Source organism: Crassostrea angulata, chromosome 7, assembly GCF_025612915.1.
Source record: "Crassostrea angulata isolate pt1a10 chromosome 7, ASM2561291v2, whole genome shotgun sequence".
Lineage (NCBI taxonomy): Eukaryota > Metazoa > Mollusca > Bivalvia > Ostreida > Ostreidae > Magallana > Magallana angulata.
This window is the reverse complement of record NC_069117.1, coordinates 44,590,103-44,613,513: the sequence shown is the minus strand read 5'-3', so window position 1 is coordinate 44,613,513 and position 23,411 is coordinate 44,590,103. Positions and strand designations below refer to the sequence as shown.

Sequence of the window (23,411 nt, the reverse complement as noted above, 5' to 3'; positions counted from 1 at the left end):
GGGTGTTGCGATCACGCTAGCGTATTCCTTCCTTTTCTGTTGAGAATCATTTCCTTGAACAGAAACCGTTGAATGTCGTCTTTTTTTTGTACTGTCTGTGCATACTTTAGAAATGTGTATCTTGTTCCTTGCATGTTATTGCCAGTTTTATAAAGAAAGTCATGTTATGATCCCCTCGGAGATCACGCAGTATAAATGTTATGAACCGCTGAGAACGGCTATAGGGGGTCCATAAAATTTAAACTCCAATTATAGCCATATGTTTAAGAAAGGAGGCCACCAAAAGGGACAGTAGATAGATATAAAAATTTGAATATTATGACATGTTGAGTATCATCTTGTTGAAGGACGTTTTTATTTTTACCGATCTACTCCGAAAGTAGGTTACTGTCGGGTTTGCTGTCGTCTGCAATGACATAGATCTTCAATGAAATGATCTTTTATTTCACTTCCCACTACAACTTACTTCATAAAAAAATTTCGATGTTGCAATAGAATTATTTTTTTGGTGATTATTTGGGGTAGTAATCTACAGTTAATCCTCTACTATTTCGTTGTTAAAATTATATCATGCTGAATGGATTGTGTTGTGTGAAATCATTCATTTAAAATCCAGGAAGGTCTAAAGTGAATATATCAGTATATGTCAATAATATACTGTTAACAATTTGAACGGATCATTTCTCTGAGATCAACGATGAGTGCGCCACAGTGGATGATGGCTCGATTGGCGCTCTCTCTCGCGCGCCCCCACCTTCCGAGTCTAAACGGCAAACGTCATTTCATCAACCACCTCCGGCCCCTGTCGAGCCGCGTAGGTTGTTTACAGTTCCCACCACGTGGAAGTTATTTATGTTTGAGCGCTCGGCAATGCACCACAACGATGGCAGGGAAGTCGGTATCGTATAAGGTGGTTGTCAAAACCGGCGATAAAAAACGCGCGGGTACGGACGCCAACGTCCGAGTCATCTTACACGATGACAAGGGCCAAAAGACGAAAGCAGCCAAGCTGGACAATTTTCTCCGGGACGATTTCGAACGTGGTCAGATAGATAAATTCACGGTGAAGGATGTCGTCGACTTGGACGAGATTCACCAGATCGAACTTTGGCGCGATGATGCTGGGATGTACAGCGATTGGTTCTGTGACTATGTGGAAGTGACCATTAACAAAAAGAAACAGGACTTTATTTTTCCGATATACCGCTGGATCCGCCCCGAGTTCCACTATTTTATTCAACATCTGGACACATTCCTCCCCCAAGATGACCCCCATAAGGACCAGCGAGACATGGATTTGGAGGATATACGACTCAAATACCAGTATACCCAAAGAGTGCCCGGGTTGCCGTGCCAGGTATGTCAAATTGCTTTTAGCGAGTTCCCTAGGTAATGTAAAGCGATTTTATCTCGAATAGATGTCAATTGCTTGTAGTTTTAATTTGCAAAGAGAACACACATTAACATTTATGTTAATTGAACCTAAAACACTGTAGAAATTAAATGATACGTTTTATACACAAAATAGCCGAAGGCAATTTCTCTCACAGATAACGAATTACGTGAAAGTCGGACAGGTAAAATTTTGCCTCTCAAAACACTGCACCTTTGTCCTAAATGTCCCAACCCAGGGTGGCTTTTAAAAGGAAAATCAATACCTAAAAATCGAGAATCTAAAGTTCAATTTGTGGATGCATGGTTTAAATTGAAGAAATGTTGGGTATGTCGCATTCGGCTGCTCTCGTTGAGTTTCCTTTCTGAAGTAGCTCCCGGTATAGTTATTTCCTGTGCTGTGACGGAATATCGTGCGTGATGAGTGTAAGGAGAGCGAAGGAATTAAGAATTATTACACATACTATAGTATAGTAGTAAAGTTTACTTTTTGGTTAAACTACTATTTATAAATTCCGCCAACTCACTACCTGGAAAACCTCGTTGGTAACGTTGAGAAAAAAATGTTATAATTTGCATATGAAATAATTTTTAAAAAACTTTATTTGCATTTTACAAATATTTACCGATGGATTGAGGAACCTAGTAAGATACACAAAACCGAGCAGATCCGTGAATCAAACATAAGAACCATTTCCTGTGCTTTGTTTGATGTTTATAAATCTTATCAAACATGCGTGTCAATTCTGTTTGTTTCATTACATTGTAATTAAGCGGATCAAGGTTATGCAGCATCGTTGCTGTTAAAGGGCATAGATCTTGACACAGAGAAGAAAAAAAATCCCACAAGAAGGGAATACTGGGTAATAGTCTGTAAATATTTGACTCGAGCTGCAATTCTAACCTCCTTGTCGAGAGTGTACTAATAGAGCCATTGATATTTTCCCATGTCCACTTAATAACCACTCTTTCTCTCTCTCTTTCTCTCTCTCTCGCTTGAAGATGCAAACAAACACATACTGTTTGCTGTTAACAGTCCGTGTATATATGATACCGGTATTTGATAATTTCCATGCGCGGATCTAGACGGGGGGGGGGGGGGGGGGGGGGGGGGGGGGTCGGGGGGGGTCCCGACCCCCCCCTGGAAAATGAAAATTTATTAAATTTACATAGTAAAATTATCGCGAAAATATGCCTCGGACCCCCCCTGGCAAACACAATTATCCTTCGGACCCCCCCTGGAAAAAATTTCTGGATCCGCGCATGATTTCCTTTCGATTTAATGAACATTTTCACGTCATTCAATTGCACACAACACGTTTTGAAATATTTAATCTGACTTGTTGATTGTACCCACTTTATTTGCAAAGTTAGACCTTACCATTAGACACAGCATCAGGGAGGGTCCAGCCCCCCCCCCCCCCCCCAATTTTTCTCGCAGCAAACATGATCGTTCCTAAATTTACCTTAATAAGATTGAAAAATGGAGGCAAAGGTATACTAGCCCCCCCCCCCCCCCCCCCCCCCCCCCCCCCCACACACACACACATGGATTTCATGATTCGGGGGGGGGGGGATTGTTTTTGGTAGTCAATTTTTTTTGGGGTGGGGGGGGGGGAACAGTATAGGTATACCCCCCTCTCCCCCCCCCCCCCCCGCACGGATTATGTTTTTCATGATTATGGGTATTAGGTTTTGGTTTTTTTTTGTTTGTCAAGATTTCTGAGGATTAGTCTACCCCCCCCCCCCTTTTTCAACTTTCTTCCGACGCCACTGTACGGGGTAACTGGGTGTCCGATAAGTTAACCGTTATTTTATCAAAATATTGGAGGCAATGCCTTTATTTGGTTTTCACAGTTCCTTGCACAAACAATTACGGCTAAACGAGCGTTTTATAAAAAGGAAAGCTTTCCCTTTCTCTATTAATCTATCCTCTCGAGAAAAATAATGTCCTTGTTGTAATGGAATATTAGATAAATATGCAAAATACCATAAAGCAGCGACGCCATTTAAAAAAAAATAATAATGCTATGGTCTACATCCCTATTTTAGATACTTTAGTGTTGGTGTGTGGATCAGCTGTTAATCAAAGATACATTAAAATGTAGCTACATTTCCACGATACTTATTCCTTCATACAGCACAGTTGCTATTTGGAAAGAAAATGTAACTTTAATTTCCCAATGGTTTGATAATTCCCACCTCGCTATACTATTACCCCCCCCCCCCCCTTCCCCAACACCCCACGCTGCTACAATTGCGCATGTGTATCATTTACAAGTCTCGAACCTCCTTTTCCCATTGTATATATAGCTTAAACCTTTATTCACCATCTCCATGAAGCTATATTTCCATTAATAACTCTTTTTCGTGATGTAGGTATGATAATCTGACATAGCTACTGTATTTCTCTGCAGTTCACTCTGTCGTCTTGTTAAAAGAAAATCCTAACTCCAATATAAAGGAGTTTTTTTTATTCTCTTCACACCTTATTACATGTAGCTTTAATTGCTTTTTAAAAAGTAATTTAAATTTATCCATACGCAAATATTTAATTCTTTATGTTAATATTTTTTAAAATATGTTTTTAATAAATCAAACTTTTTGTAGCAACAGTTTTTGCCAATAAACTAAACGTAATATATAATACAAATTTACTTCCTAATCCCCTCATTTATAAACGAAATTCTGTCGGATTACACAAAGGAACATAATATTCTCTAACCTATTTTAAATGCATTTAAAAGTCAAAAACAGAAATCTCAAATTATTTTTTCTTGCACACACGTACATACATGTACTGTTAAAACCCGATTAATGGCTTGAGAACAGAGGTAGACTGTGTGGCGCTTTAACCCACCTGTATACACCTGCTTACCGTTTACCTCGTCAGATCTATCTATCTATCTATCTATCTATCTATCTATCTATCTATCTATCTATCTATCTATCTATCTATCTATCTATCTATCTATCTATCTATCTATCCATCCATCCATCCATCCATCCATCCATCCATCCATCAACCCGTCCATTTAAAAGATTGACTGAGGTTTTTTTTATCGGTATAATTGTCTTTCTTCCTTTCTCTCTTATCATCAGGATACCGTAAATGTATGTCAATGAATTTCCTTATCCTTAAAAAGTATATAATTTTATAATGTTAAAAATATATTGATGGGGACATCGGGACTACATTTTTGTATACCACCTAGTGTGACTGTTTGATGTCGATGCAATTTCGCTGGTTGCCATTGCTATTGAGGTACTTGAAATTCAGTTATGAGGAACTTGTACATTAAGACAGATAACACAAACAGATACATTTAATTATCACACTTATGGAGGTTGAGTTATGCCAATTGTGTCAAAGTGTTCAGAGTGAAGCAGGATGACCATTACATAGAACAGACGACTGTTTAATCCAAGAGCATCAGACTTACAGCTAAGATATACGTTTCTTTCCACCCAATTACGCCGACAGTTTGTTTAAAAAGTTAAAGTTCATCATCCAAGCATCGAATGCATGAGCACCTGCCCATGTATTTTGTAACGAATTAGCATCGTACAGCTGATAAGCAGCGTAAGAATCTGCGGTGATTTCGAGCCAGGAATCCGGCAATTGGATGCATCTGGTAGACAGGATCATGATATAGAGATCCCGGAGAGAACTTAATTCTAATGGATTACACAATTATAGTTAAAACCGGCGATCGTTTTCTTTCCGGAACCGATTCCACTGTGCACATTGTCCTGCACGGAAACACCGGTCGAGCCACGAAACCCGCGGTGTTGGATAACCTTTTCCGGAACGATTTTGAGCAGGGCGCCACAGACGAGTTTTGTATCTGTGACGAGGACGTTGGGGATATTGAATGGGTGGAGGTATGGAGGAACGACTTTGGGGTGGCAGCTGATTGGTTCCTGGAGAGGATTACAGTAGAGAAAAAAGGGAAGCAGTTCCATTTTCCGTTTTTGAGATGGATTAAAGCGCACGTGCCTTACCGAATACAACATTTGGACACTTTCCTGCCCCAGGATGATAGATTCGCAGACCAACGGAGTGCGCACGTAGAGGAGAAAAGGAGACTGTATGAGTTCTCTGTGAAGGGTCCAGGCCTACCTGCACAGGTAACAACTTCTTACCTACATGTAAACGATGCGTAACAGAAATATAGAGGATAAAGAAATCATTTCAAATGCAACATTTTTGGGCTTTCAGTTTTATGATTGCATTTATATTCATTGTCAATCTGATGTCTACAAAACATTCAAATCTCTTCGGAACAACAGGTTTGTTTCCAGAAATACCGAAGAAGAAAAAAATATTTTAAATGCAACATTTTGGTTTCCCATTATATGATTGCATTAACTGCCCATCAATTATTCACAAAATCTTAAGATGTCTTCAGAAACAGGTTTGTATACAGCCGGATACGTGAGATGCCGACGTGATTAACAACTCGTCTGTAGCTATCTCGGGCAGTCTATTCTAATTGCTTCAGTTTTTCACGAGAGAACACGTTACAAGCAGTTGCACTTTTTTCCTCTGTGATTCCTTTAAACATGCATTTTGTGTATGCGCTTTTGGGATGAGGAAAAAGGCTAGAATATCGTCAACAAACATCATTTTTCTTTTACAAATATTTAAGTGCAGTTATATAGTTTATAATTGCAAGCCTCTGTCACTACAAGCTTGAACTTACGCTGTCGGCAGCGAAAGTTTTTGACAGATGTATCTATATTTTTTTTCGATCGGCATACTTTTCTAGCTTCATGTGCATGATTTATTCTTTAGAACTTAAAGAACAACATAACTATTTCATTCTCTCTCTCCCCCCCTTCCCGCTTCTTCTCTTATTTTTAAGGTTCAGTCATTAAAATACGTTTTTGATAGGTTGCTTTTTAGAAATTTTCTAAAAAGAAATTGTAATTATAATTGAAACGCAATATGTTTTACACACTGGACAGAATTTGACAGAAATCGCCTGTAAAGGTCATTGGTAGTTATCGTTCCTGATCGTGGGTCATCATACTATAACTGCAAATGCATGTCATGTCAGTCAACAGACGTATGTTGACCTGCATCGATTTCCGGTTTGATTTAACCTATACACATTCAGTGAACGCAATCCTTGACATCCGGGCTGTACTGTGGAAAATTGGTTCCTCAGTAGCGTCAGTACTTTGATTTTACTATTTATCGGACAGGTGGTGTATACTTAGTTAGATTAGACCTACACTAAGTCATTTATAGTGAACTATACATTCCCATACTGTATATCTTTAGCCCATACGCATTTTAGCGTAAAATTATTTTTATGACGGCCTATTTAAATCTCTTAACATTTAAATTTTTCACTCTTGGTAATCCCTTTTTAGTTGAAGTGTATTTCGCATAGCTTCAATGACTATCTTTGGCCAGGTGGTTTATCGCTGTTCTACTAACAGCGACACAGCACAATCTTAAGAAAAAATCCAGGGTGCATTTTATCTGTTGCATGCGACATCGGAGGATCAATATAACGGTTAAGCACGAGCCCCGTCTATTATGAATATATAACCCAACTGCTACCTGTGCATCCACAACATCGGAACTATACAGACTCGGGACGTCTCGTAGGATTTTCTTTATGAGCAGCGTGTGCTCAGTTAATATTTGATCTGGTGAGTTGTGTTAAGGTAATGAAAGACTGGATTTAGTGAGCAACTACACGTGAGCAATGGGAAACTGCTGTGGTGCCCCGAAGGCGGATTACATGGTGTATGTTCGTACCGGGGACCTAAAAGGCGCGGGAACCAACGCTAACGTCAAAATACGTCTGCACGACAGTGAGGGAAACGTCACGCAGGATATCACGCTGGATAATTTCTTCCGTGATGACTTTGAAGCTGGTTCTTTGGATACTTTCCACGTTCCAGAACTTAAGAATTTTGGCAATATCATATCTAAAATAGAGTTTTGGAGAGATGACTCGGGAGTTGCAAGCGATTGGTATGTGAATAAAATTTTGGTGGAGAACCGTAAATCCAATGACATTTTCGTTTTTCCCGTCTATCGTTGGATTAGACCAAACTATCACTACAAAATAGTTCATCTTGATACGTCATTGCCCCAATATGACCCACATGCAGAGCAACGGAAAATGGAGTTAAGAGAGAAGTGCAATCTATACCAACAGTGTGTTAAAGTGAAGGATGGTCCTTCCCAGGTAGGAGAAAGCAACGAAGAGATTTACTGCAAAAAGATTTAAAAGATTATAAAAATACCTAAAATGTGCACAAACGGCGTTCTTTTTATACAAAGAGTAAACAAAAACAAAACTCAAGTTCATAAACGGTATTGTACTGCAGTATGGTTCTATATTGGCTATAAAAAAAAAAGATTCTAAAAATGTTTCTTGCATTAATCCCATTACAAATTGATTGTAACGTGCTCGACGAAGCATATATTTGCAATCTGAATTTTCTTTAAATAAAACCTCTTTGCTAAGGAATTTCAAGGTGTGTGTATCCGAGGTATGGTACAATCAGTGTGTTCAAACCGACAACGCCTACATCCACGTTCCTACCTGCCGCCCACCGCGACCCGCTCTACAGGAAACGGCGATCAAAGCTTTTGAAGATTCAAATTGATTGAAAAACATAGAAGAATCTTTTTATAATGTAAAGTCTTCTGTAAAGCTTATTAATTTAGCCATCACATGCTTAGCCGCAGAAAAAAATTGCTGCACAGGTGAATCCCCCACAAACAGAGAACGTTTAAACCATCGAGAAGCCGAGTTTTCTGTAACGCGGAAATACGACCCATTTTTCCAGAATACTTGATTTCAAGGTCAATCTTTATGTTTATTTATACAATTAAATACTTTACATATTTAAAAGGTCATTCAATGGCAAATGCACAACGAATGCATCGTGTATACATGTTCAAATTATGTCCAATAAGCATTTATCTTAATACTATTATATAAAGAAGTCATCGAATATGATGTCCTCTTGTTGTGTTGGAATGACAGTATGTTTATATAACATTTGATCAACTCTGAAATATAGTCAGTGGTATATTAAGCACAATTGCAGATATAGCCGACAGGCTACAGAAAGCAACTGTTGGGATTACTAGTCTAAGATTGCTTTTAGGTAGTTTTTTAAGAGAATTCTTTTTGTAATTGAGAGACATAATATCACAACAGGATATATTTATGTAAATTTCAGGAAACCACAAAAAGAGTCTTAGTCAAAGACCCCTGGCATATCACCCGCCACTGGCCGTCATTTGATAAGCTAAAAAAGTTTCAGTCGAACTTCAAAGACTCTTGACCACTTTAGATACCGGAATAACTCAAACGAAGCCACTCAGACATTTTTGCAACTTGATTTATATAGAACACTGCTTTCAAGTTTACTCACGTACATTTTAATGCAAAGACATGGCACAAATTTTAAAAGTGCAGCACAATATATGTAGATATTGAATGTTTAATAAGTAACCGCAGTACAAGTTTTACCAAAAACTGTAAAATTTACACACATCACTGACACAGAAACCAGAAGTTATAAGAAACCTGAAGTAATATTTGTTTTACGATGTACATTTTGAGTGTTGAACAGTTGTTTTTTAGGTCACCTGAGTCACTCAGGTGACCTATTGCAATTGGTCTTCGTCCGTCGTCGTGCGTCGTGCGTCGTGCGTTAACAATTTTACATTTTTAACTTCTTCTTGAAAACTACAAGGCCAATCGTTACCATTTTTGGTGTGAAGCATCTCTATGGTAAGAAGAATCTAAATTGTGAAATTTATGGCTCTACCACCCCTGGGGTGCCACGGGCGGGGCCAAATATGCAAAAAAGCCAAATTTTCAAAAATCTTCTTCTCTACTTCCACACAAGTGAGGAAAAAACTGAATGCATGGTTATGATGTCCCTGAGGCCCTCTACCAAAATTGTGAAATTTATGGCCCCTGGGTCAGGGGTTCTGGCTCTAGGGTGGGGCCAATATGGCCATATAGTAAAAATGTATTAAATCTTAGAAAATCTTCTTCTCTACTATCATACATATTTGTTAAAAACTAAATGCATGGTTATGATGTCCATGAAGCCCTCTACCTAAATTGTGAAATTCATGACCCCTGGGTCAGGGGTTCAGGCTCTAGGGTGGGGCCAATATGGCCAAATAGTAAAAATGTATTAAATCTTAGAAAATCTTCTTCTCTACTCCCATATATATTTGTTAAAAACTAAATGCATGGTTATGATGTCCATGAAGCCCTCTACTTTAATTGTGAAATTCATGACCCCTGGGTCAGGGGTTCAGGCTCTAGGGTGGGGCCGATATGGCCAAATAGTCAAAATGTATTAAATTTTAGAAAATCTTCTTCTCTACTCCCATATATATTTGTTAAAAACTAAATGCATGATTATGATGTCCATGAGGCTCTCTACTAAAATTGTGAAATTCATGACCCCTTTGTTAGGTGTTCATGCTCTAGGGTGGGGCCAATATGGCCATATAGTAAAAATGATTTAAATCTTAAAAAATCTTCTTCTCTACTCCCACACATGTGGGCAAAAAACTGAATACATGGTTATGATATCCACAATCTCCTTTACCTAAATTGTGAAATTCATGGCCCCTGGGTCAGGGGTTCAGGACATGAGGGGGGGGGGCAATATGGCAATAAAGTGTTAATGCATATAATGTTTAAAAATCTTCTTCTCTATTCTCACACATCTGTATAAAAAAACCGACTAATAATTATGTTTACCAGGAAGTCCTCTACTGAAATTTTAATTTTCATGTCCCCTGGGGTATGGGTTTTGACTCTAGGGCAGGGCCAAAATGGATGTATAGATGCTAATGCATATAACGTTAAAAAATTATCTTCTTTACTCCCACACACCTGAAAGGAAAACTAAATTCATTATTTTGTAGACCAGATCTTTTAGTTTTTCACCAAAATTATAGGTTTCACAGTTCTTTTTGAATTAAATGTGGTTGTCATTACAAAGAAGGTGTTGCACAAATGCGGAGAGTTCACCTAAACCGAGAAGGACATTTAAATCCTCGTATCTCTTAATATAGACTTATTACGTGGACGCCTATATTTACATAGCGGTATGTTCTCTCTTAGGCCAAACACATAAAATTTTACGTTTATGTAATACACGGTTTAATTTTTATCGAGCATATCGAATGACTGCATGGCGACTGTTGTATTCGACTTATTATCGTTGAATTGTAGTCATTGTTTCAGTATTGTATAAAAAAGGAGCATGCCAAAGGAAATTAAAATGAAACGTACAATGTACATGTATGCACATCGAACATATTTTTATAAACAAATTGACTGTCAAATACATGTAACTACGTTGTGTATATATGCTGTTACAGTATATATACATGCACACAATAACCCGAAACATTTTATTTCATCTGCATGGTTCTTTCGGTCAGTTGTTCACTTACTTTTTTAGTGTTTATCTCTCTCATACACCATTAATAAGAAATAACCATGCATAACATCTTCGCAAGCCAAGGATTTCCAATCCGCTCTTTAAAGTAGGAGCGAAGCGGATCGCAAATACATTTATAAAATAAAAAATATCTATTTTTCAATGTACTTTCAGTTTATAATCATATTCGTATGTTTAACGTCCTTCCGCAGCGTCCATCAACAAAGGCGATATTCTGTCCTTTTTTGGTTTATAGTTGTTATGCCTCGCATATGCTAAAAACCAAATCACTGAGGCTACGTGTGAGCATGTGCCAACAGTTCTTGAACCTATAGGACACTGGCAATACCATCCAGTGACGGTCTTTCTATCATGTTCAACCCAGATGTCGTACTGTTTGGCTGATGTATGCCGAGATTGTATTCGGGCATGAATAAGATCCGACATAGATTTTCGGAAATATATTTGTGATGTGGTACCATGCATGTACTCATCAATATAGGATGCTGCTTGGCGGACCTGATATATACCGAACGTTAGTGCTCGTATATCATCCTCCGTCATCTTAGGGAAATCATATAAATAACTCCTATGAAGTAGTGCATTATCACTTAGAACTCGTTTCTGTACAAGGTTTTCTTGACTTGCCATCTTTAACATTTTCTGGGCAATTTCACAGTCTGCATTAGAATTTTTATGAAGAGAGGGACGATAGCAATTACACAAAGCAGCAACAATTTGCAAATAATCTTTAACATTATGAATATCGGAGTTAGGGACAACTTTATCAAAATACTTCCATGATTTTATTCTACCATTAATGCACTCTACGGCCCAACGTATTTTTGTGACTAGTCGTGAGTGATTAGCATCGTTGGTGGAAAATTGTTTAGAGGATTTTGGAAGGAATGCGGGGGATTCAGTGTGAAATCCTCCGTCTTCTAAAAGTTCAAGAACATCTCGAAATCCTCGATCCAGGATGAATATGTCACCCTCTTTTAACCAATCATTAATTCCATCAGCGTTTGTGTTTATCATGTTTCTCATAATTGCTGCATCATTGTTTTTTCCATCAGCAAAGAACGGCCCAACAACTGATAAGATGTACCCTGTCGTGGTAACCACAACCATTGGTTTGATAAGCGGACGGTGCTTATGCATGCTATAGCATTTTCTCTGGACTTTATTTTTTGTGCTTTTTTGGATATAAATGTAAGTTCCATCAAGAATTAGAATGGCAGAATCGGACAAAAAATTGCTGAAAATGGAAACGGCGACATCTGATGTGTGTTTGTTTATTACATCGTCCCTACTTATTGCATTAAATCCGACGAAATTTTGGACAAAGTGCGAAGAAAGCGCTTTCTTTCCTCTTTGGATCATCCTCGAGACTTGGTATCGTTTTAATGAACCACACAAAGTCCCTATCAGTCTGAAATATAGCAATATACATGTATGCAATTTGGAAATATGGTAAAAAAAACTTTTGTTACACTACTGCAACTCTGTTCTCAGTTTGAATTATGATGATGTACACAAGATACATTTTAAGGTATCCGATCCATAATAGTACCAGATTCAATGAATCTGGATCCTTTTCTTGAAGATTTATCCCCCTTTGCTTTTAAACTAAAAAACATAATTCTAAAAAAATGTATTCGGTATAAAGTGTGTTTTCAATAGTTGTATTTCTAATGATTAAATACATCTTTCCACCAAAGCATTTGTTGATATTCTTTATGCTTACTTTTTTATTCTAAAAATTGTGCTTGTCCCTATAGACCTTAATGCAATATTCATTAATTAATTACTGCTTAGTTAACAATGGTTTTGAAAATTTCTCTCGGTAAATCTTTTTCTAAACTAAAATGCTTTGAATTAATGTCAGAGTATTTAATCCATGATGGATATTCAAGGTTAAAAAAATTACGTCCTTATATGGGTCGGATACCTTAATTAAAAAACATCGCATAGGATCCCGCATTAAGCAAAATAAGCTAAATTTCGGAAACTAAATCATACGGAGAGAGTGATGGATAGATAGATGTGCTGATAAATGGATAGATGGGCGAATGGATGGATAAATGATTGGGCGGATGGATTGATGGATAGATAGATAGATAGATAGATAGATAGATAGATAGATAGATAGATAGATAGATAGATAGATAGATGGACGAATTAATAAATGTATGGATACTACTTTAAGCAGATGGATTGATGAGAATGGGTAGAAGAACTGACATCGATTTGGAGGGGGAAATACGGGATCCTAATACGACAGGCTTTGTATTTTTATAGAAACACAATTCTAAATACTTCGAAACTGATACCGAGTACCTTAAAATATATGTTACGCTTACAATAAATCGGTCTTTGGGATGTTCATTTGTCAATGATTAACATATTTTTTAAAATGTTTAAATCAGTATATTTGGAGTAGTGTTAAATGTTTTTATTTACAAGCGTGACATGTAGAATAATGTACCTCAAAGAAAGACCAGTTCGGAGTTTTAAAAGAAGCATGCCTATCATTTGCTTAGGTCGTCCAATGCTTCGTTTTGTTGGTTTAATATCTGCTCTGAGAACAAGGTCTGCAAATTGAGATTTATTAAGTCCTGTTAAATTGAAAAGATCTTCGTCGGTAAAGGATGATTCCTCATCAAAATTGAGTCGCTTATTGTCTGTACCAGACATAACATGGTGTACATCCTTTAAAATGCCCACGAGGTCAGCAGCCAGTATCCGTTTACTTGGTATTGTTTGTGCATTAATCTTTACATCAGGTTTCAGTTTTTTATTTTGCAAATGTGATTTGCAACAATGCACACCTAGCGGTATTAGAACGCCCCACCGCAAGAAAATTTCTACCCTGGCGTCCGCTGGTACCATACAAAGACCAGTGTGTTTATGTTTACATATAAAACAATTTGATTTTGACTTTCCAGCGCGTGGAAATGGGAGAGCAATAAAATTTTCACATTTGACCATTTTTGGTTCAAAGGTTGATATTTCTTTTGACTGTAATGATTTTATGTCTCTGTAGTATTTGGATAAACACTTGGAACACATGTGTCCATCACGATTTACATTTGCTGATTGCTTCTTTGCCCACTCGTACTGGTTAACAGTTATTTTTCTTGTTTGGCCTTTTGCTTTAAATGACCTGCATAGGTCGCATTGTGTCTTTGTAAACGGCATGATTTTTCAAAGAAGATACACTCACTTTCTTGATAATTATAGATGCAAGGCACTTGTACGTTGTGTTGAAGTCCTCTTTAGTATGTGATATATATATATATATGTGGACAGTTCGTTCATGTACGTATACGTCGGGTACATTACACAGGAAGTACATGTACGAGATCAGATGCAGGAACGAACAAATTAATTTAACCGTACTCTAAAATTTTTATTTAAAAATCGACATTATTCATTTTAGTTTTTAAAATTTTGTTACCTTTGTCAAAACGTATTAAAAAATCATTCATAAAATTAATACCAAACACATCAGGATTCGAACCTAAACAAAAAAGTTCTCACGTTTAAAGTCCGTCTGCTTAACCACTAGACCACAGTCGACATAGATATCTCAGGTGTAAATTAGCAAACTGCTTTTGCATTTTAAGGGTATAAATATTTTTTTCTTAAAATTCAATTTTTTAAAAATATGCCTCTTTGAAACAAAATTCGAAAATGGTAATTTTTAAGAAAATACCTGGTTCTTAATGCTAATATTAAAATAATTTTGTTTCAAGGAGGCAGTTTTTCAGAACAATGAGGATTCCCCTCTTAAAATGCATGAAATCAGTTTCATTTGTCTGTGTGACCATTTTCAAATTTATTTCATGGTCTCATAAAAGTTACTACAAACTTTCCAAATAAAATTCTACACTGCTTTATGTACAACGTTGTGTGCAATAAAAGATTCACATCGAATTCTGTAAGTTTGATTTTTCAATTTTATCTGCAACTCCTTTAGGGGGAAATAGCATAGGAACTGCAACACCTTCTTTATAATTTTTCTACTCCAGTATGAAACCTAATTAATTAGATGCATATATGAGACTCCATGACAAGTTTGTGTATTGGATATATGCTACTCGGGTGACCGTTAAGGCCAATTGGCCTCTTGTTTGTTTTTGGTTTTTTTTAATTTTCATCATTTTTATCGTAATTTCCCCTTTTCTTTTATAATCTTCCCATTGTGTTGAAATCTGTAAGTGTCCACTTGTAGATTTCTCATCCGTCCTTATTTTATACAAAGAGATAAGTGTATCCTCTGGTTGCTGAAATAGATAAAGAAGGAAGTAACTGAGAGAGAGAAAGAAGGAGAGAGAGAGGGGGGGAGAGAGAGAGAGGAGAGAGAGAGAGAGAGATTACCATATGTTTAAAATAATATTGAGCAAAACAGCATTTAAAGAGAATAAAAAGACATCAAATTAATCTTGATTAATTTTAATTTCAGGTGAAAGCCATTCCGGACGACGAGCAGTTTTCTTTTGACTACAAAGTAAGTTGTGTTGATTAGGTCTAAAGGTTCTGACTTACTGCAGTATTCATGATTTATTGGTAAAACCGATTTAATTTGCCGAATGATTTTCCTAGAACTCTCAACCGATATCTGTTTTCAAATTTCAAACCCAACTTATGCAGTGACTGCGATGGTGATGATGCTTCATCAAAAGGTCGCTGTTCTTTGGTAAAAACAATAAATGGATTTTATATCCAGACGGAATGTTAACAGTGTAAGATCTCGCCAAAAATTGTTATTCGGATCTTTGTTCCGCGAAACCTCTCAAGATTTTTACCGTGATCTGCGTCCAGATCCGAGTGGGTTTCCTCGACTTTCGATTTCCAGCGAGGGAAAGATCTGGTCGCATTAATTCTTCGCACATCCTCATAGGAAATAACGGTTTTGAGTTGATGAGAGTTAGAATGTCACAAATCTTTTATATAATATGTCTATTTACACTCTACGGGGGCGTTACCCTTTCAACCGACCCTTCATTTGTGAAGGAATTATGGTTATTGTATAATTGTGTTTTTACTGATTTTTTTTTCCAGAAACTGAGTGGTGATAAATACGTATTTTATGAGTTTTTGATCATTTTAAGTCAGAGAGGATTTTTTTAAATGCTAGTTTAGTGTAAAAATGAAACCTTAACAATATTTTTAGAAAGGTTAAACAGCCTTGCTCTACATCTATAACAAATGGCAGTTTTTATCCAATGATAAATGAATGCTTCAGATTTGCTTTTATACATCACTTAGAGAATGTAGATTCAAATTTATGTTCAAGCTATACTTATAGAAGAGATATCAGCAAACATTGAATTTCACGAAGGCATACAATTTTTTTTTTATTTTTTACTATAACTATGCCAAAATAAATAAAAATTATTTGTTAATTAGAAAAACGTAATAATAAGACAAAGCAGACAATCGTTAAAACCATGAAATGACGTCACAAATCCAGACATTTGAATGAAACCATTCTTTACTTTTGAAAATAAAGTTAATTCACATTGTTCCATTTTTGGTGTCACAGAGTAAGGAAGTTATCAATGTTCTTTTATTGATATATGACTGAGATTTAGAACCATTTTAACAAGGCGTTGGACTTTCAATAGGATGTAACTATCCATTTTTGCGTCAAAACAAGTTAAAATGATGCTGGTGTCAAGCGAAATATACACCTATTGTGTAGTCTTCGCTCAACAGCCAGCCAAATCTTGTTGATTTCAAAGAGCCATGACTGAGTGGCCAGCAATGAAATAGACAGGTCTACGTCACAATGCCGATTAACACAACTACCCAAAGTCCAAGCTCTTGTTAAAATGGTTCTACTTTATGCTCCTTTAGTGGAATATTGCAAAGAGGAAGCTGAAAATGATAGCAGACTCAAAGTTACAGCTGCTGACACAGGGCGGCAAGTGGGAGGGGATCCAGCATCTGACCAAGGTTTTCACTAACGCCTTCGGAGAACCTCTGGTAAGATCAGGCAACTTGTTGGTTGGGACCGCCGCGTATATACGCGTTCTGCGTAGCGCTGCTATGACTTATTGATATCGACTGGTCTTAATTTGCTCCGATCGTTTGGTTCAGCGCCTTTTATACATGAAGAATAATTTTGTTTTGTGTCATTTGACCCCAGTCGTATTCTTGTTGTATATATTCATTCAAATTAAATAATATATGTAATTTGCCATGAAATGAATTTGCGTATATCTTTAACTTGACCCCTCTTTTTACTTAATTAACTTTATTTTAACTCGAATTTAAAGTATTTGAAAATTTACTCTTTTGAAGGGATGCAAGCGGTGGAGTAATGACATTTTCTTTGGATGGCAGAGGATTAATAGTATGAACCACTCCCTGATAAAGCTCTGTACGGAAATTCCCAAAAAGCAAGTACAAAGTCTTTGAAAGTTTACGTTTGAAAAATGAATATGAATAACGAAGACCTGATAAGAGACTTTTGCCAGAAATGGAGATGAATCAAATAATAAAATAGCTTTTGTGTAAAACTGTAACACCTGAAGTTCGATATGAAAAAAAAAAATTAAAATGTTGGTAGATGTTGACCTTTGCTGTGTGTTTCTGACACATTAGGCTGGGAGTTAGCGACACGATGCTGCAGCCCTTTCTGGAGGGATGGCCGCTTCACCAAGTGATCGAAGCCAAGCGGCTCTTCATGGTGGACCTGGAAATCTTACAGGACCTCCCCTGTAAGAGTGACGATTTTGTGGTAACTGTCATTTTTAATTTATATTTTTTGTGAAGCTATTGACTTTACCTAATACGGTTTGTCATTTTTTCATCATTATGTATTTGCTTCATAGTGCCCAGTGCCCATTGCTTTATTTTTCATCAATGGCGACGGACGATTGGTTCCCATTGCCATCCAGCTGTTCCAGCAAAAAGCAGACGACAATCCGGTAAGACTAACACTCACACTGTGTTATGCATGCATGCGCAGATCTAGAATGGGTTCGAGGGGGGGGGCGTCCCGCCCCCTCGGAATTTTCAACATAGTAAAGTAATCGAAAATATACATCGGAACCCCCTACTCCCCGAGGGGGGGGGGGGTAAATCCCTCGACCAATACTAGTACCTTTTGTGGAATATGTCTGGATCCACTCATGGCATGTGTGAAGCTATTTTATTACATGCACTTAATATACTGTTGAACTGAATGGATTCTTTTCAAGAGGGTTAAACATATTTATACGATGAATTTACATCCATTCAAACAAAAGCACTTCAGATGAACAAGCCGATGTCTATAGTTAAAACTAAAAACTCCCACTTGTCGGAGTCGGGCGATACAACAACAGTTTTGTAGGTTTTATTTTTTTCAAGAAATGATCTCTTTGAAGGTAGTGCTTAGAAGGACAATATGACCAATGTAAAAAAATTATCTTTTGAAAACAATCAAATAGGACATAAAAGGGAAAAGATTGAGACTCCTTTGGTTTATTTTACTAAGATTCATCATAATACATGTAGTTCAATTTACTTGTTCAGGCAGGTATCATCAGAGGAGCGGGTTGGGGGGGGGCTGCCCCCCAACCACCACTTTTTCTCATGGCAAACAATTTTCTTAAATTTACATATAAAGAATTAGATAATTATGGAGTTGCCCCCCCCCCCCCCTCCACTTTCTGAGAGCATGTAAAAATTTGTATAGTGGAAATAAGTTAATTGTTACAAATTGGCGGATACGACATAAGTTTATCTAACGTTGAACAAAGTGATTCTGTCTTCTAAACTGTGATGTTTACTGCGCACTTGCTCTACTTTTCCTCGCATGCATATCATGTACTAGACTAGTACTTCTACTTGAAGAGCTGTGAGGTCAAGGCTGTTTATCTTTGTGATATACATGTATACATATAAACGTATATAGAATAACTCACAGTGGGACGTTCGTTTTTCTATACTGTATACCAATTTTTATTCGCGGCTACTTTATTTCGCGATTAACTGCCGATTAACTGGTTTACGACGACTAACGTTAATGTTCGCGACCAAGCCTTATCCAGACCTGTATTGTTATAAAAACTATAGACAAAGGTTTGGTTCGCGCCGAGAAATATTCGCGACGACAAGACTCTCGCTGACCTCGCGAAAATTTCTCGCACGCGAATAAAAGTTGGTTTACAGTATTATTTTTTTTTTAATTTTACTAATATTTAAAGTTTATTTTTGACCAGGAGGAAAACTTCAGGGTTAGAGAATATACACAGTGTTCATGTTTAAATCTTATTTATACCGTACTGTATGCATTTTTACAAAGTAACGTTTGTCAAATCTAGTCTACCCATGCTATGTATTCACGTTGTCTATTTGATGTCCAGGTATTCCTGCCGACAGACCCACCTTATACCTGGATGATGGCCAAGATGTGGTACAACCTTGCGGACGCTAGCTACCACCAATCTCTCACTCACCTCGGTAAACCGCCAACCTCAGTACTATGGTTTCATTGATATTCGTGGGCATGAATTTTCGTGGATTTAATGAAAATCACATGTAGTTTCATGGATATGTTTATTTGTTGCCACCAATATTCGTGGGCAGTAATTTTCGTAAATCAAATGTTATTAGAAATTGCACTTCAATAGACATTAAATATCACAAAAATTGGCATCGAACAAATAGCCTACTGGTGAAACTACAGTATCCGCTCAATGACTGATATCAGCATCAGTTTCGTTGCTATTTATTTTTATCACTTCATCATATGGTTAACTGGAATTTTTTTGTTTTACAGGATACACCCACTTAATTATGGAGGGAGTCTGTGTGTCATTTCATCGCAACCTCTCGCAGTCTCATCCCCTCTTCAAACTCCTGGCCCCACATTTCTTATATCTGATCGCCATTAACACGTTAGTTTGTATTATAATAACCATTTCTGCATTGTTGAAAATATAATTGTTAACATAAAAAGATATTTTGCCACCAACAATGCATGCTTTTTAATAGTCTAAAAAGTCAATACCCATTTACTCTTGAACAAAACTATTATTTGTCAGCTCTTGAACTTGTTTTAAAGAAATCAGTAATACGCAAAGCAAACTCGGCGTTTGGTTTCATTTTTTGTGCTATTCTTTTGTCCTGATGTCTTTGTATTGATTTCCAAAGACCACCCAGATTTGAGGGCCTTCCATGTGCTCGTTTTTTACCTTCGATGCATTGATATGGCTCTTTTAACACTTCAGGTTTTAAAGAAACTATTGCTTAATTTGCTAAATGTCATTTTAAACAAAACTCTTTTTGATTTAAAAAATGAATGAAACGCCGTACTGTATAGCAAAGTTTTATTAAATAATGCATTTTTTTTTACAAAGTTTCTTTGTTTATCATAATATACTGTTATCTAACTTTTATAAAGAATGATCGATTTGATCGCTTTGTTCATAACATGTAATTCAAAGTCTTAACAATTACCGAATAAATACCATTAAGACAGACCACCAAAGATTTTTTCAAAACACACTGCATACCCAAATAATCAAATATACGTATTATTTTATATGTATTTTGCTTGCTATCACTGTATAAGATACGTTGAAATAGTTTACTGTGTAGAGATTGTGCATGATTTCCGGGTTCAGTGAATGTTATAACAATCAATAACATTACAACTTCATAAATTCAATACAGAGGAAACGAACAAAACAAGTGCCTGGGGCATATACTGCTCACATTAGACTTCATCCTTTTCCGAAAGACAATTTCCATTTGAGATGTTTTTGAAACTGAAATATAGATTATGTGACAAGAATTCATCACAGGAGAGAAACCATAGTGCCAGTGCATGCTGTCATTTGTCTATCTCTTTTTTTTTGAAGGCGGGGACTAGAATTGCTGGTAGCTCCAAACGGATGGGTGGATAAGACCATGAATATTGGCATCAAAGGAATGTTCAATTTGATTGCCAGAGGGTACTTGTAAAATTGACTTCGCATTTTGTCAAATAGCACATATAGTTTCATTTCAAGCGCGTGACTTTTAAAACAAATAACTATTCGTTCATTTCATTTCATTGAAAGTTTTTAATTTTCAATTCGTTTTAAAGATTAAATCGATGGAGAATGGATGTCCATGGTACGCTTCCCGAAGATCTCAAGAAAAGAGGAGTGAGTGATTTTTTTTCCAGTGATATGACTGGTCATAATGAATAAATTATAAAAATTGTTCCTTGCATATTATTAAATCTTTTCTTACTTCAGGTTTACTGCCTCAATGGAAAAATTTTACCAGGCTATTTCTTCCGAGATGATGCTTTATTGCTGTATGATGCAATTAAAAATTACGTCACCAAGTACATTAACCTTTACTATGGTAATTCTTTTTTACGCTTGGGGGAAAGAAATTTTTGTGTGTGAAATTGATGCAATTGTCAAGTTAAAGTCGAAATGCGACCAAATTAATTGGATATCTGAAACTTTTCAAAGGCTGAGTTTCCTTAGAAATAGATCATTACGATTATTACACAATTGCAGATTCCCCGGAGAAAATAGAAAAGGACTGGGAAATTCAGAACTTTGGTCGCGAGTTAACGTTATCACGTGAAGAGGGGGGATGCGGCCTGCTGGTAGGGACATGGAAGCAATTATCGTAACGTAATTCGTTGATATATTTATCTGATGTTTTGACTCAAAATAAATCTCAAATTATTTTAAATTCCCACAGGGCGTTCCGTTTGACGGCAAATTCGACAAACCAGAGCAGTTAATCATGGTGTTCACATCCATCATCTATACATGTAGTGTCGCGCATGCGTCAACAAATTTCCCGCAATACGACGAGTATGCTTTCCCGCCAAATTATCCCGCTTCCATGAACGGTGTTCCTCCTAAAGACAAGGTATTTTAGCATTAGGCATCTGCAACTATAGTGGGTTTTGACAATGTCGGTGAAAGTTGGGTTTTTTTTTGTGAAATATGAAATTGTCTCTTGTGATTTACAGTCCTCCTTGACAGAGGCGGACATTCTGTCTACTCTCCCAGACAAGAAAACAACGCTTGACGTTATGACTGTGACTAAAATTCTCAGCGATCGCGGTACTAAGAGCCTGGGAGACTTTGAAGTGCAGTACATCTTTGACCCAGATGCAAAACGAATAGTACAAGAGTAAGCAAGCAGCACGACTATTTATTGTACAGTGTATTACGAAAACCCAGGCAATTTTAACTTAAGTGAATAACCTTTATTATATACAGTGTACATGAAATATCTGGATTTTACATATTGATTTTTTTCTTTAAGGTTCAGGGAAGAATTGCAAGAAATTAGCAAGACAATAAAAAGAAGAAACGAACATAGAAATCCCAAATACGAATGGCTAGACCCGGAAGTGGTTCCCAATTCCATCAGCATCTAAGCTCTGACTTTTTAATAAAATTAAGCTTTTTTTTTATAGCGAATTAGTGCAATATTAAGAGATGACATTGACTATAAATATATATGGACTTTATATAGTCTTAATTGATTAAAATGTTCAAGGTCTTGCTTTTATACTGAATTAATATACGTATATATAAAAGTACATGTATGTGCATCGTTGTTGGTTTTTTCTCCCTGTTATATCAGGTCGCTTCCGTCCGCATTGTTATGTGATTGCCGTGGTTGCGGATGTAGAGCACTGCATCCTTGGCATACCGGATTCATCTTAAACAGGAAAATATTACCAAACGATTTTATGCAATTTTTAAAACATGCTGTTATCTAAATTCATATAAAATTCAACTATACAAGTTCAGAATGCACTGGGAGGCAAAATGACAACATTTCCATTTTTTTTCTTCAGTAAAATGATCCCAAGGAGTGTGATCTCCCCCTACCAGAGGGGTAATAAAGCTATATAAAATATTGTTTATAAATTTTTCTAGCTATTGTAGTAGAACAATTGATTAATGAACAACAATCGAGTTGAAAATATTTTTATATAGAAAGGTGGGGAATTTTTTCTTAGCTCACCTGAGCTGAAATTCAAGTGAGCTTTTCTGATCACATTCGTCTGTCGTCCGTCTGTACGTAACTTTTCTTATTTTTAACATCTTCTCCAGTACCACTGGGCCAATTTCAACAAAACTTGGCATAAAACACCCTTAGGTGGGAGATTCAAAGTTGTGAAAATCATAACCTCTGGGGTTAGGGTGGGGCCACAATTGAGGGTCAAATCTTTATATAGGAATATATAGAGTAAATCTTTAAATATCCTCTCAGAAACAAATCAGTCAGGAAAGCTGAAACTTGTGTGGAAGCAACCTCGGGTAGTGTAAGGACATGTTTGTGAAAATCCTGATTTAAGGGTGTAGGGTGGAACCACAGTGGGGGTCGAATTTTTACATAAGAATATATAGAGTGAATCTTAAAAAATCTTTTATGAAAATAATCGGTCAGGAAAGCTGAAACTTGTGTGGAAGCATCCTCAGGTAGTGTTAATTCAAAGTTGTGAAAATCATGATCCAAGGATGTAGGATGGTGCCACAATGGGGGTTGAATTTTAACATAGGAAGATAAAGAGCGAATCTTTAAAAAGCTTC

At 36.7% G+C, this 23,411-nt stretch overlaps 1 protein-coding gene across 3 annotated transcripts; it reads left to right on the top strand.

Annotated features, from left to right (window-relative positions):
- Nucleotides 1-316: 316 nt before the first annotated feature.
- LOC128192060 (polyunsaturated fatty acid 5-lipoxygenase-like) lies at nucleotides 317-22,421 on the top strand. Of its 3 annotated transcripts, none has more exons than XM_052864473.1 (15): nucleotides 317-1,357; nucleotides 15,317-15,361; nucleotides 16,714-16,842; nucleotides 17,161-17,258; nucleotides 17,464-17,599; nucleotides 17,694-17,789; nucleotides 19,212-19,308; nucleotides 19,628-19,745; nucleotides 20,712-20,804; nucleotides 20,939-20,999; nucleotides 21,093-21,204; nucleotides 21,366-21,457; nucleotides 21,556-21,729; nucleotides 21,833-21,996; nucleotides 22,132-22,421. In XM_052864473.1, the coding sequence occupies exons 1-15, from the start codon at nucleotides 698-700 to the stop codon at nucleotides 22,244-22,246; spliced, it is 2,190 nt and encodes a 729-aa protein (XP_052720433.1). In that variant the 5' UTR covers nucleotides 317-697; the 3' UTR covers nucleotides 22,247-22,421. The 3 variants fall into 3 exon arrangements, with proteins under 3 accessions (XP_052720433.1, XP_052720435.1, XP_052720434.1); XM_052864475.1 differs by lacking the exon at nucleotides 317-1,357 and adding an exon at nucleotides 4,647-5,523; XM_052864474.1 differs by lacking the exon at nucleotides 317-1,357 and adding an exon at nucleotides 6,541-7,604.
- Nucleotides 22,422-23,411: the final 990 nt, after the last annotated feature.

Coding starts and splice junctions, on each gene's coding strand:
- LOC128192060 (XM_052864473.1), top strand. CDS start 698: ATGAGTGCGCCACAGTGGATGATGGCTCGATTGGCGCTCTCTCTCGCG. Junction 15,362..16,713: donor AGTTTTCTTTTGACTACAAA/GTAAGTTGTGTT, acceptor ATGCTCCTTTAG/TGGAATATTGCAAAGAGGAA. Junction 21,000..21,092: donor AAGATCTCAAGAAAAGAGGA/GTGAGTGATTTT, acceptor TTCTTACTTCAG/GTTTACTGCCTCAATGGAAA.